This window comes from Eriocheir sinensis, unplaced genomic scaffold (genome assembly GCF_024679095.1).
Source record: "Eriocheir sinensis breed Jianghai 21 unplaced genomic scaffold, ASM2467909v1 Scaffold595, whole genome shotgun sequence".
Classification (NCBI taxonomy): Eukaryota; Metazoa; Arthropoda; class Malacostraca; order Decapoda; family Varunidae; genus Eriocheir; species Eriocheir sinensis.
In genome coordinates, this window is record NW_026111937.1 from 82,501 (window position 1) to 97,500 (window position 15,000).

Below are 15,000 nucleotides of genomic sequence, written 5' to 3' on the forward strand. Positions count from 1 at the left end.
GAAACGTAATCAAGTATAATCAACCTTTTATCTATTACTCTCTCTTAATAACTGAAGTAACTGAACACGCCATTTGGACGACATTTCGTCGCCCAAGTTCACATATGCGACAAGACTTTCGTAGGAGTTTGGGGCATTTCCAGGATTAGCTTTATGGCCCTGGTGGTAGTTTGATCCTTTTCCTGTACCGTGAACCTAAAGAAGCACACATTAGAATCTGATTGACCCCCTCTTTGACCTTTAGAAATAGCTGATGTGGGAAGCGAAAATATCTTATAATACCGACCTAAGATACTCGGCTACGGACAGACACGGACGAAAAAAAAAAAAAAAAAAAAGTCTTCCTTCTCCCCCTCTCCCCCCCTCTCCCCCTCACCTGTCCCTTCCTCAGGTGTATCCCTCAACGCCCCTCCTCGGCCATTAGGCAATCAAGGGACTCATCTTCTACCTGGCGGCGCAGGTAACACGACACTCACCTGAGGACCTGGCGCCATAACCCCTCCCCTCCCCCCACTCTCTCACTCCCTGTCTGTGTGTGTCTGTCTGTGTGTCTGTCTTTATCTTTTCTTTTTCTTTTTCTTTCTTTCTTTCTTCACTCATCTCCTCTTTCTCCTTTTCACTATTCTATTGCCTCTTTCTCCATCCTCTTTATCTTCTCTTTTTCTTTCTTTTTTTCTTTCTTTCTTCAGTCATCTCCTCTTTCTCCTCTTCACTATTCTATTACCTCTTTCTCCATCATCCTCCCACCTCTCTCTTCTTCCTCTCATCCCTCTTTCATCCCTTCCATTTCTTTCCCTCTCTCTCACTCCCTGTCTCTGTCTGTGTCTGTCTGTCTGTCTCTGCCTTTTCTTTTTTTTTCTTTCATTCTTTCTTCAATCCTCTCCTCTTTCTCCTATTCTCTATTTTTTTGCCTCTTTATCAATCATCCTTCCACCTCTCTCTTCTTGCTCGCATCCCTCTTTCATCCCTTCCATTTCTCTCTCTCTCTCTCTCTCTCTCTCTCTTACTCTTTTATCACTCTCACTTTCTCTCCGTTTCTAGTCTTTTTTTTAATTCTTATTTACATCATTTTCTTTGTCCTCTTCCTCTTCGTCGTCTTCCTCGTCCTCCTCTTCCTCCTTCTCCTCCTACTTCTCCTCCTCGTTCTTGCCCTTTATATTCAAGTCGGTCACACGCATTCTACTGGTATTCAACTTGTCCTTTGTACCCTATTCTTTCCTCCTCCTATTCCTCTTCTCCCTTCTCCTCCTCTTTCTCTTCCCCTTCCTCCTCCTCCTCCTCCTTCTCTTTCTACTCCACCTTCTCTACATGTATAGATATTGACTTCATTTTAATGTCAAATAATGGCTCACAAAAAAGGAAAACAAGGAGGAGGAGGAGGAGGAGGAGGAGGATGAGGAGGAGGAGGAGGAGGAGGAGGAGAAGGAGGAGGAGGAGGAGGAGGAGGGAAGTCATATTAGGAAGAAGGGACAGGAGAGAAAGGTTGAGAGGTCTTGAAGGGGTGTTGGGTTGGGTTGAAGGGAAGGAGAGAGGGGAGGAGAGAGGGAAGGAGGGAGGGAGAGGAGGGAGGGACGGAATATGCATGGGATGGACGTTTAAGGAAGAGGAAGGTAACGAACGAAAGGAGAGGCGAAGTAAAAAGAAGAGAAGGGAAGGAGAGAAAAATCGATTGAAGAAGGGAAGGAAGGAAAAGAGAAAGGAAAGAAGGAATAAAAGGAAAGGAAAGGAAAGGAAAAGATAAAAAACGAAGGAAGGAGAAATGAAGGAATGAAGAAATAAATAAGGCAAAGAAAAGATTATAGGAAAAGAAAGAGAGAGGAAAGTCAAAGAAAGAATACGGGAAATAACCAAACAGAAAGATAGATTGATATATAGATAGATAGATAGATAGATAGATAGATAGAGAGAGAGAGAGAGAGAGAGAGAGAGAGAGAGAGAGAGAGAGAGAGAGAGAGAGAGAGAGAGAGAGAGAGAGAGAGAGAGAGAGAGAAAAAGGTCAAACGAAGAAAGTGAAAAAAAAAGGGAAAGGGAGAGAGAGAGGGGCGTGAAAAATTAGAAAAATGAGAGTAAAACATAATTGAGGAGGAGGAGGAGGAGGAGGTGCAGAGATTGAAGGGAGGAGAGGGAGGGAGGGAAGAAGCCACAGAGGTTGGGTAAGGAAAGAAGGAGGGAGGGAAGGAGGGAAAGGAGGGAGGTAGTGGTGACGGTTAACTCTCCCTTTCTTCCCCCCTTTCCTCCTCCCTCCTTTCCTCCACTCAAGGTCATGATCACCTTAACCTTTCCTCCGAGAAGTCAAGGTTTTCTCTCCACTCGGCAACAGTTGAAAGAAAGAGAGAAAGAAAGAGAGAAAGAGGGAGAGAAAGAGGGAGAGAAAATATTAAGTAAACAAGATAATTACTAATACAGAAGACAGATAAAAAGTGTCATGTGTTATCTCTCTCTCTCTCTCTCTCTCTCTCTCTCTCTCTCTCTCTCTCTCTCTCTCTCTCTCTCTCTCTCTCTCTCTCTCTCTCAAAACCTGTCACTGTATATTTTTATCCTTAACCCTGACACGTGTGGAGAGAGAGAGAGAGAGAGAGAGAGAGAGAGAGAGAGAGAGAGAGAGAGAGAGAGAGAGAGAGAGAGAGAGAGAGAGAGAGAGAGAGAGAGAGAGAGAGAGAGAGAGAGAGAGAGAGAGAGAAAACATATTGGGTTAGATCACTACTTACAAATGCATTGAAACTTCCATTTTGTATAAGTGCAGTAAACACACACACACACACACACACACACACACACACACACACACACCCCCCAAACAAGCAAACACAAACACAAAAACACAAAAACATAAAGCTAATGATGGACAAAATTCTTCTCTGCATAATAAATAACACGTCTTAACACGCCTTTACCTTGATCAAATTGAAAATACAGGTGTGGCGGGAGGGAGGGAGGGGGGAAGAAAGATAGGCAGGTGCGAGAGGGAGGGAGGGATGGGCAAGCAAGAGGGAGGGAGGGAGGGAGGGGAGGAAGGGAGAAAGATAGGCAAGTGCGAGAGGGAGGGAGGGATGGGCAAGTGAGAGGAGGAAGGGGGCGGGAGTGAGGGACACCTATCTTCTCTTCCCTTTTTCTTCTCTTTTTTTTTTTTTTTTACCGTGGGAGAAGTGGAAGGGACAAGGCAGATGACGCATTAGAAGTGTGAGGAGGGGGGAGGGAGGGGAGGTAGAGGAGGGGGAAGGGGAGGAGAGGAGGGGGAATGAGAGGAGATGAGGGGGAAGGGGAGGAGAGGAGGGGGAATGAGAGGAGATGAGGGGGAAGGGGAGGAGGGGAGGGGGGCCTGACCATCCATTTCACCTGTCCTTCATTACCTGCCTTTTAAGTGAATTCAGGCTGGCTCTAGTATTTGCATTGAAAAAATATATATAACAAATGTAAATGTCGTTTCATAGTCACAGTTTGAAAAGTAACTTGTAATAATTTCAATCCTGGCGATCTGTGAAAAAAAAGTTGTTGTATGAAATAATTAATTAACAAACACGCAATGAAACAGAAAAAAACAGATAAAAAAATAAATTACCAGATGAATAAATAAGTGAATAAAATATAATAAATCAGTCACATAGAAGAGCATAAATAAGTAAGTGAATTCCAATAAATATAAACAAATATAAGTAATGTACAATCACTCTAAATATGTATAAGAATAAATAAACATAAACATACTTAAAGAAACATGTAAATAAAGTAAATAAGTAACAGAAAAATAAACATAAACATATAAGAGAATTCCATGTGAAAAGTGAACCTACAATCATTACTATCCTTGTTATCCGTGAATACCAACCTGATCTTTGAGTCGCGTGTGTCGTGCCTCACGTAACAAGGCTGGCGTCGAGTGGTACGTGATGGAGCAGAGCGGGGTCGAGCAACGGACGGGAGGGTGTCTGTACGGATCTATTACTCTGTCACCCCCTCCTCCTTTTAAGCTCTTTTCTATACTGGCCCCGTAATGTGTAGAAGTTTTATCTTTTTTTTCTTAATGTATATGGAGTGTGCACCTAGGATTTATATATATTTTTCATGTTTTTTTTTATTTCCTTTTTCTTCTGGCTTCGTAATGTCAAGTTTCATTTTAGAACGCCCACACAGGATTCAAACTTTTTAACCTCTTTTTGAACTGGCCTTCGTAATGTGTAGTACAGTACTTTTTTTTTTCATATAGTTTCGAGCGTGTTCATAGGGTTTATATTTCTTTCATCAAAATATTTTACGCTTTTCATCTCAATTTCCTTAGGCATTCCTTTGACTTTTTTTTAGACATGGCCGGTCCTGATACACGTGGGTCAATGTAAAGTAGTGATAGTGGCAACGAACGGCAAAGTTTGGTTACCAGGCGCCGAAAACAAGCAGCGGGACGAATCAAGCATAACTGGCGCCACTATGAAAAATTGCCTGCGCCACGACGGGTTGGGCCCACCATCTGGCCCCTGAAGAAAGCCTACCGGCGCTATAGGCGGGGATGTAAAAAAAAAAAAAAAAAAAAAAAAAAAGTAGACGAGACCTTGGTTACAAATTCTTATTATCGCGTATTGTGTATTTGACTTCCAAGGTCAAGCAGACCCTAGGGACACACACACACACACACACACACACACACACACACACACACACACACACACACACACACACACTCACACACGAGCCTCCCAGATACCTTCCCTGATAATTCTTGCGTACGGTTGTCAGGACAGACCATCGCGGCCACAAAAAAACGCGAGGCCTTCAGGACTGACCCAATCATTTACGATCCCCTCTCGCCCCTACAATTAGCCCGTCAGGTGGTTTAGTGCTCGTGTTGACCAGCCAGCAGGTCAGGGGTTAAACGAGTGACTAATTTTGTGGACAATAAAACTAAGTGGGTTAAGAGGGTGAAAAAGGATAAAACAACAACAAAAAAGAAAAAAGCTGTATTAAGCGAAGGGAGATTGACCGTGGAAAAATGCATGTGAGGTCATCTTAGTTATTTTTTTATTTTTTGAAATGATTTTTTCGCTGATTTAATGAAGTAAACAAGTTTTTTTCTTTCTTTAATGAACTAACTATTTATTTATCTTTGTTTTTTTTTATCTTTTGAAGTATTTTTTTGTTGATTTAATGAAGAAAACAACACTATCTATCAATCTATCTATGTCTATCTATCTACCAATTCATTAATTTATCTATCTAAATATTTCACCCGAGCCTTATATTTTGTCGTATAAAAACGGAAAAAAAGATAAATACATATTCTTAATAAATAAATATATACTTTAAGCGTGCATATTTTGATAATTAAATACAAGGAGGAAAAAGACAAAATAATGTGCTTACTGCTTTAACACAACAATTTTCCTCGTCTTCCTTCCTAACCTTCAAAACAGTATCCTTCACCTTACATAAAAACATTCTCAACACACACAAAAAAAAGGAAAACACTCAATCAAAAATCCTGTTCTTAACCCTGGCATCACCACCTACTCTTCCACTCCTATTTTTCTTATTCTTCGCAACTAAGGACACAGCTCAAGGGCAAAAATTAAATACCTCCACCTTACACGCACATAAAAAAAGAAAAAACTACTCAATCAAAATTCCTGTTCCTTACCACAATGTCACCGCTTACTCCTCCACACCTATTTATTTTTATTTTGTACAGCTAAGGAGGCAGCTCAAGGGCAAAAAAGAAACACCTTAACCTTACATGAGAATTCTTAACATTGAAAAAAAGGAAAACCTCTCAATTAAAAATCCTGTTCTCTGCCCTAACGTCGCCACCCACTCTTCCACTCTTATCTTGTTTATGTTTTTTTCACGGTAAAAAAAAAAAGGATCTCAAGGGTAAAAGAATATACAGAAAAAAATATCCTCCGTCTCTTCTTCTCTCCCTCCCTATTCACACCTTCCTTTCCTTTTGCAGACGTTGAGTTAGAAAGCACCGAATTGTGGATATAGAGGACCTCCTTCTCTACTCCCTCTTCCAGCTACCCATGTCTTTCTCTCCCTTCCATACGACAAACTATATAAAAATACCCTCTTCTACTTTTTCCTTCCCTTCCTACCTAACCACATCGTACGAGAAGTAAGTGAACAACAAACTGAATAAAGATGTCTTCCTCTTCTACCTTCCTAACTAACCACGCCTTTCTTCCTCTCCCGTTGTAGACGATGAATTAGAGAAATGTCCTCCTCTTTTCTCTACCTTATCATGTCTTTTTCTCTCCTACAGACGATGAATTAGAGAAAAAATACTATAGGTTGTTACTCTGGGGCTCTCACGGATTGGGTTGTGAGGTTGTACTGTATGTATATGACCTCATCTTTTACCTCCTGTCCTTCCTAACTAACGATGTCTCTCTCTCCCTTTCAGACGGTGAGTTAGGGAGCAACAAACTCTATAGGGAGGAGGCTAAGACAGGGCTGGCGGCGGCGGATCTCAGGCGCCAGCAGGTGGAGATCCAAGCGGCCATGGAGGAGGCGGTGAAGGCGGTGGAAGGGACGAGGCGCCGCTGGGGGGACGTGGAAGGGGGGACGTCTAGTACTACCTCCTCCTCCACCACGACTGTCTCCACCACCTCCACCTCCGACTCCACCTTCATCTATCCGCCCGTTGCTAAAGGTGAGTTTAGTTCGAGTTTGGTTTTCCTTTTTACTTCCTTTTTTTTATTATATCCTTTCTCCTCATTCTCCTTGTCCTTGTCTTTTTTTCTCCTCTTCTTTCTCCTCCTCCAACTTCTTTTCTTCCTTCTCCTTCTTTTCTTCACTCTCCTCCTCCTCCTCCACCTCCTCCTCCTCCTCCTCTCCTTTCCTTTCCTTTCATTTCATTTCGATTATTATCATTTCCTTTTCTTTTCTCTCCTCTCCTTTCCTCCCCTCTCCTCTCCTCCTCCTCCTCCTCCACTTTTTTTTTACTTTCTCCACCTTTTCTTGTCTCCACCACTTCCACCTCAAACTAATCTAAATAAATAAGTAAATAGATGAATAAATAAATAAAATACTACATAACCACCATCTATTTGCCACCCAACCTCACTATATAAACCTCATAACAACATCCACAACCTCATAACCTAACCCAACGAACCAAAATAAGAACCATTTTCAATACAATTAACCTCACTAACACATCTCACAACCTAACCTAACCTGAGCGAACCCCAGATAAGAACCACTTCCCATTCATCTAACCTCATCATGCAAACCTCATCCTCTCCACAACCTCACAACCCAATCCGTGAGAGCCCCAGAGTAACAACCTATAGTATTTCCATTTGAAATTGGCCGGTGGGGTGTAGGCCTATGCGGGTCAACCCCGCCCCACAGTCTCAAGCCTTCTCGCTTCCTCATATATGTTGGCTATTTACTACCTTTAAATGAATTTAATTAAATAATTGGATAATCTAACACTATATGACCTTTTTAGATTATCCAAATATTTAATTAAATTCATTTAAAGGTAGTAAATAGCCAACATATATGAGGAAGCGAGAAGTCTTGAGAGTGTGTGATCTTGATCTTGATGTCACAGGTGGCTTAAGATTTCTCCCGAGCCAGGCCTTTATATCGGCAGCTCCAGTGAAAGAAATCAAAACATACAGAAAGTCGGTGTTCAACTACTTGGGGCAAGATATCATTGCCTACATCTTGCACGCCACATGGTCTCCAAGAACTCTTTCACTGCCTCAATCACTCGTCCATTCGTCTCTCCACTCAGCCCCAGCAGCAGCACCATCCACTCCCTTCCAGTCCTCCCATTCACTTCACGTCCCATCTCACTCAGAAACACCTGCATCATCTATCATCTTCGTTCTCTCTCTTTCATACTTCTTACATTCCAGCACTACATGCTGTACAGTCTCGTCCACACCCCTGTCACACATCTGGCACACTTTGCTGCGTGACTCAGACCATCTATAGATCCTTGCATTCACATCCAGACACTGCGCTCTAGCACGAAAAGGATCACCTCTCAGGCTTCCCTCATACCACACAAAGATGTGGGGCGGGGCTGACCCGCATAGACCTACACCCCACCGGCCAGTTTCAAATGGAAATACTATAACAACAACCAAATAATACCAGAACCAACGCAACCCCCAAAATTTTCTCCTCCCTAACTTAACCGAACCTATTTTATAACTAGGAACACATACTACTAATATTTAAACATTATCAATCCTAAAATCTTTATCTTACACCTTGACGCCTAAATTAACCACACATCTCATCCCCCACCACTCAGTAACAAGCTTAACCAGGAACATACTATCACCATCCCTGGCACCCTTAAACTGACCCTACGCCATTGCACCCTTCACTTCATTCCGTCATTCAAACAACAAACATTCCTACACCATTTTATTTTCTACCAGGCCCTTTAAACACTCCCCCCCCCCCTCCGCCCCATCCTTTAATAACAAGCCTCTGTGTGTTATGGCCAGGGTGTCTGCAGGACGGGGCGATGTTTGCTGAAGGGTCGGCCATGATGTCCCCTGACGAGTGTTCCTACTGCTTCTGCATCCACGGCAGTAGGCAGTGCGTGGCCCCCAAGTGCCTCCTGCCCGTGGAAGGATGCCGCCCCCGCTACCGAACCTTCTCCTGTTGCCCCTCCTTCTATGACTGTCGTGAGTAAGGGGAGGGAGCAAGGAAAAGGAAGAAGAGATATGGAAAGGAGACGGAGGAAAACTGAAGGAGAGAGATAAGAAAAGGGGATGTAGGAAAAGGGGAAAAGATATAAAAAGTGAGAGAAAAGTGGGGTCTGACTTAGAAGGAGGGGAGAAGGAAGGATAGAAGATAGGAATGAATGGAAGAGAGACAGGAAAGAAAGGAAGGAAGAAGGAAAATGAGAAAAAGAAATGAGAGAGGTAAGTGAGATGTGATCGTGAGTAGGGGAGAAGGGAGGTTAGAAAGAAAGGAAGACAGGAATGAAAGGAAAACAGAAAGGAAAACAGGAACCTAAGCAATAAAGAAAAGATAAATGAGAAATTACTATACAAAGTCGTCCTTTGCTGCGCCTTCTTCTGTAACTACTTTGAGCAGAGGATGAGAAAGGAAGGAAGGAAGGAAGGAAGGAAAGAAGGAAGGAAATAAGGAATGAAGGAAATAAGGAATGAAGGATATAAGGAAGGAAGGAAAGAAGCAAGGATGGAAGAAAGAAAGGAAGGAAGGAAGGAAGGAAAACAGAAGGAAGGAAGGAAGGAAGGAAGGAAGGAAGGAAGGAAGGAAATAAGGAAGGTAGGAAGGAAGCAAGGAAGGAGGAAAGAAAGAAAGAAAGGAAGGAAGGGAAAAAGGAAGGAAAGAAGGAAGGAAAGAAGGAAGGAAGGAAGGAAGGAAGGAAGGAGGGAAGAAAGGAAGGAGGGAGGGAAAGAAGGAAAAGTAAACATTTAGCGAAAGAACACAAGAAAGCAGGGAGGAAATATGGACGTGACGAACGAAGATGAGGAATGAAACGAAAAGAAAGGAAAAAGGAAGAAATTAAAGCAGGAAAAAGGGAGGAAGGGAGAGAAAAAGGGAGAGAGAGGGAGGGAGGAACCGACGGATGAGTAAATAACAAACACTTAGCTATCTCTTTCCTTCTATAAGTGCCATGAAATTCGGACAGAAGACAGGAGGGACAAAATGAGGTCAGAATATTGGAAGTAAGGGATAGAGAAAAGGATAGAAGGGAGGGAGAGAGAAAGGTGAGGGTAGGATGACATTCCTCTAATCTATTTAAGTCCTTCCTTCGTTCAGAGCTCATAGGGGAAGGGGGACAATAAATGAAGGAATAAAGGGAAAGTTGGATGATAAAGTGGGAAGGAAAAAAAATCAGGTTAGTGTGTTTCCTCTCGCCCGGAACTGAAAGAGAGAAAATAAGAGGAAAAAACGGAGAGAAATGACCAGGAGGAGGGGCAGGGAGGAAAAAAGGGTAGCATGAGATAAAAAAAGGGTGAGAAAACGAAGGTAAGTGGAGAAAGGATGACTGTTTTCTCTTTAATACTTTCTTTTATTAGACTTTTTTTCCTCCATCCTCCTCTTCAGTTTCTCTTCCACTTTCTCAAAATCTTCAGTTCCTCCAGCAAGGCCCCCCCTCCCCCCCCCGTCATCCCTTCCCTCACGCCTCCTCTTCTCTCCTACCCTCCTTTTCCTCCTCCTCCTTTCCTTGCACCCTCCTTCCTTCCCCTTTCTGCAACCTTCCTTCCCCTTCACGCCTCCTCTCTTCTCTTACCCTTCTTCTCCTCCTCCTTCCCTTGCACCCTCCTTCCTTCCCCTTTCTGCAACCTTCCTTCCTCTTCACGCTCCTCCCCTCCTCCTCCTCCTTCCCCTTTCTGCAACCTTCCTTCCCCTTCACGCTCCTCCCCTCCTCCTTCAGAGGTAGTTAAAACTGCAAACAAATTGGTTGGCTTCATCGGACGAGTCTTTAATAATAAATCGGAAAAAGTAATATTAAACTGTATAATTCGTTGGTTCGACCCCGTCTAGAGTACTGTGTACAGTTTTGGTCTCCCTACTACAGAAAAGACTTAGAAAAGTTGGAACGGGTCCAACGAAGAGTAACAAAGATGACTCCTAGGTTGAGAAATTTGTCATATGAACAAAGGCTTAAAGAAGTAAATTTATTCAGCCAATCAAAACGAAGAATGCGAGGCGATCTAATAGAAGTGTTTAAAATGTTCAAAGGATTCAGTGATATTAATGCGGAAGATTACTTTACAATTGATCGATCAAATAGAACAAGAAGAAATCACAATTTGAAGATATGTGGTAAAAGATTCTCGTCGCACGAAGCTAAACACTTCTTCTTCAATCGAGTTGTTAATGTTTGGAACTCTCTACCTTGTGATGTCGTTGATAGTACAACAGTTACGGCCTTCAAGAATAGATTAGACAAGTGTTTTGAATCCAACCAGCAACTAAGATATTACTCATTGTCGTAATAACGTTAAGTTCTTTCAAATACTGGTGTCCTTGTCCGCTTTTATCGCCCGGTTAATGGTAGCAGTAATGGTAGTTCTTTCCTCTTTCCTACATAAATTCCATGCAGTTTTTCCATGCTGCATGGTTCTTTTTCCTTTCCTGCCAGCTTTGGCTGGAGGGATGGGGGGGTGGGGAGGAGCCTTCGCCTTTGCTGTCCTTCATCTTCCACCTTTGATTAGATAGTTAGTGTAGCTTGTCACAAACAACCTCGTAAGGACCAGCAGGTCTGCTGTTGTTTGTTCTTCCTTTGTGTTCCTTTGTGTTCCTTCTCCTTCCCCTTTCTGCAACCTTCCTTCTCCTCCCTTCATCACGCCTCCTCTCTTCTCTTACCCTCCTTCTCCTCCTCCTCCTCCTTCCCCTTTCTGCAACCTTCCTTCTCCCTCCATCACGCCTCCTCTCTTCTCTTATCCTCCTTCTCCTCCTTCCCTTGCACCCTCCTTCCCCTTTCTGCAACCTTCCTTCTCCTCCCTCCCTCATGCCTCCTCTTTCCTCCCACCTTCCTTCTCCTCTTCCTTCCTACACGCCTTCCTTCGATTTCGCTGACAAGACTCCCCTTCCACCTCTTCCGTTCCCTTCTGTACCTCTTCCACTCTTTTCAGTACCTCCATCAGGCTCCACTTCACGCCCCCTTTCATATCTTCCACTCCCTTCAGTACCTCCTCCACCTTTCTCAGTACCTCCATCACGCCCCAATCCACGTCCCTTCCACCTCTTTCATTCAGTATCTCTTCCATCTCTTCCACCCCATTCAGTACCTCCTCCACCTCTTCCACCCCCTTCCACCTGCCCGCCACCTCCACACCTGTCAATGACCTCCACTTCCACCCTGAATAACAAATAATGCCGACCAGGTGCGCGAATACCTGTACACGTTGTTAGTTTGTATGTTTGTTTATCCTTCTGCCTAACTGTTTAACTAAGCGTGTGTTTGTATGTGTGTTTGGTGTATTGATTTTCGTGTCTGTCTGTGCTCCAGTTTGTTTACTTTTGTGTATGTTCATGAATTTTGGTCCATATTTCAATTTGCCCCCAAAAAAACGTTAGATGAAAGAAATGAATAATAATAAATTGAGTGTAGATGTGAAGAGGTATAATAAAATAGACTAGAAGAAAAGATGAGGAGAGGGGAACAAACAAACACTCAAACACAGTCAAAACAAAGCAACGCAAACAAGACAGACACAGACAGATAAACAAACAGACTGACAGACAAATGGAACGCAGCAAAAGTAGACTGCAAATCACCTTACGACCGAGGAGTGAGAGATAGAAGAAAAAGATGACTGGCATATGTGTGTGTGTGTGTGTGTGTGTGTGTGTGTGTGTGTGTGTGTGTGTGTAACAAACGTACACGCTCTAGTAACTCAGCCAGGCGGTGTGTATATAGATCTTGTGGTGCTGTTACGTACACACACCACCACCACCACAATCACCACCCACCACCACAATCACCACCCACCATTAATTCATCACCACTTATATACATCACCCTGAATAATGTTACCTCCTTCATCACCCCTTCACCACCACTACCACCCACCACCACTACCAACAACACCAACAACACCGCACAACACACCCACAGCCTCGCCCTTTTAACACTTTCATCTCACGTCGCCCGTACCGCTACCCCACGCCCGCCCTTGTTCGCCCTGTCACTGTCATTGGCGCTGTTCGTCCTGTGAGTCACAACCCAACCCTCAAGGCTGTCCTATATAGTTCTGGGTTCTAGCAGACAGACGGACACACAGACAAACCAAACCCTCGACCTTATTTTCAGCTCACGTCCCTCTCTCTCTCTTGCTCTCTATCTTTCTCCCTCTCCGTTAGGTCTTGCTGCAACGGTCTTAGTACTGTTGCCTCGATTACTTCTCCCTGTGCTAGAATGTTAATGGAAAGTCTACTGTTTTTGCTGTTGGAAAGTCATTAAGAGATTGCGTACATTTTCGTTGCTGCCTGTTTCACCCTTACTGCTGCTGTTCATCTTTTTTCTTTTCTTCATGCTAGGATCTTTAAGCCGTCCTCTATCCTATTGTCTCTGTCTCTTGTTAATACTAGAATCTTTAAGTCACTGTTCATCCTATCACCCCCATACTGTTGTCCATACTAGGAGTTTTAAGCCGGTGTTCATCCTATCATCTCTGTCTTTTGTCAATCCTAGAATATTTAAATCACTGTTCATCCTATCACCTCCATACTGTTGTTCATACTAGGAGTTTTAAGCCGGTGTTTATCGTATTATCTTTATCCTTTGTTAATACTAGAACCTTTAAGTCACTGTTCATCCTATCACCTCCATACTGTTGTTCATACTAGGAGTTTTAAGCCGTTGTTCATCCTATCATCTCTGTCTTTTGTTAATACTAGAATCTTTAAGTCACTGTTCATCCTGTCACCTCCATACTGTTGTTCATACTATCATCTCTGTCTTTTGTTAATACTAGAATCTTCAAGTCATTGCTCGTCCTATCACCTCCATACTGTTGTTCATACTAGGAGTTTTGAGTCGCTGTTCATGCTGTCACTTCTGTATAACACGCAGTTCATACTAGGATTTCCAGCTGTCTTGGATGTAACCTTCACGGATATTTAAATAAGGTAAGACGATTTATATTATTTTTAGAGAATCTCGTAAACTCGCTCTCAACACTACACTTCACCTACATATATACTGTACGTCCTTTCATTTTTGTTATATTTATTATTCGATTTTCTTTTTTTACATTTTCAAATCCTTTCTTATCATTTCAGTTATATATATTTCAGTCACCTCCACTTCCCAATTTCAGCTATATTCCTTTTGTTCTGTTAGTTTTCCGTATCTGCTATTTTTTTTTACGTCCTCAAATCAATTTTCGTTTTCACTTTATTTTCTCGATCATTTTTTCTCTCCTTGCACATACCTATGATGCGAAAAACACGTCTGTACTCCATGTCCAGTTCCAGGTAAGTCAGGTGTCTCATCACTGCAGCACTAGACTTTATTTCCACTTAATCCCTTTTTGCCCACATTTATTCTATTTTTTTTTTCCAGGAAGCAGGTAAGAAACTTGGCTTTTGTACTGGTGTAAAATAAGGCTTCTATAAATTACCTTTTCTTCACCATGTAATCTATTTTCAGGTAACGTCCAACAGGTGTGGCAAAGTTGTATATATCAAAGTTGTATATATCAGAGTTGTATATATCAGTATTAGCAATTACTACCACCATCCTCAGTACCAATAACAATAACAATATCAAAATTCTTAATCTTAATCTTAATCGTGGGAATCGTGCTTTAAATGATCCACTATGCCAAATGTACTTAATCCCTTTAACTGTACTATTGACGTGACATTGCTTCGTGTTTTAGTGGCACGAAATAACAACCAACATATTGTCATTACGTTTATAGTATTCTGTTATTTATATTATCCTTGAAGAGAGATAGAAAAAACATTAAAATAGCAACTGACATCATAATTTTTACGTTTATATTATCATGTATCCGTAATATCCTTGGAGAGAGATGTTTATTGATAGCTAAAGAGTAGGAAAAAATATCAAATACTTATTATTTATAGGGAGAGACAAGTAGGAAGAAATAAATCAAATATGCTAATCTATGCTAATGGTTGATGTCTTGTGTTTTCAGATGCCTCCACCACCACCACCACCACCACTACCTCCATCGCCAGCCCCCACGACCCACATCCACCTCCCGAAGACTTCCTACCCGGCGCTAAGACACTGGCAGGTAAGCAATCAGGTGTTGGAGGTGATTCATTAACCGTTCTCCTTTCGTTGCTCTTGCTTAGTGAAGTGCAAAGTGGAGTAATGAAGTGTTGCAGGAGGGGGGTGGGGGTGGAGAGAGAGAGAGAGAGAGAGAGAGAGAGAGAGAGAGAGAGAGAGAGAGAGAGAGAGAGAGAGAGAGAGAGAGAGAGAGAGAGAGAGAGAGAGAGAGAGAGAGAGAGAGAGAGAGAGAGAGAGAGAGAGAGAGAGAGAGAGAGAGAGAGAGAGAGAGAGAGAGAGAGAGAGAGAGAGAG

The 15,000-nt window shown here is 42.6% G+C and overlaps 1 protein-coding gene across 1 annotated transcript in view; it reads left to right on the top strand.

The window, feature by feature from the left end:
• LOC126993278 (proteoglycan 4-like) overlaps positions 1 to 15,000 on the top strand; it is a gene marked incomplete at its 5' end in the record, with an annotated part of 45,321 nt that overhangs the window by 16,488 nt on the left and 13,833 nt on the right. The window contains 3 exon segments of the mRNA XM_050852238.1: positions 6,389 to 6,637; positions 8,460 to 8,642; positions 14,610 to 14,711. Of these exon segments, the coding sequence (XP_050708195.1) occupies positions 6,389 to 6,637; positions 8,460 to 8,642; positions 14,610 to 14,711 (534 nt within the window).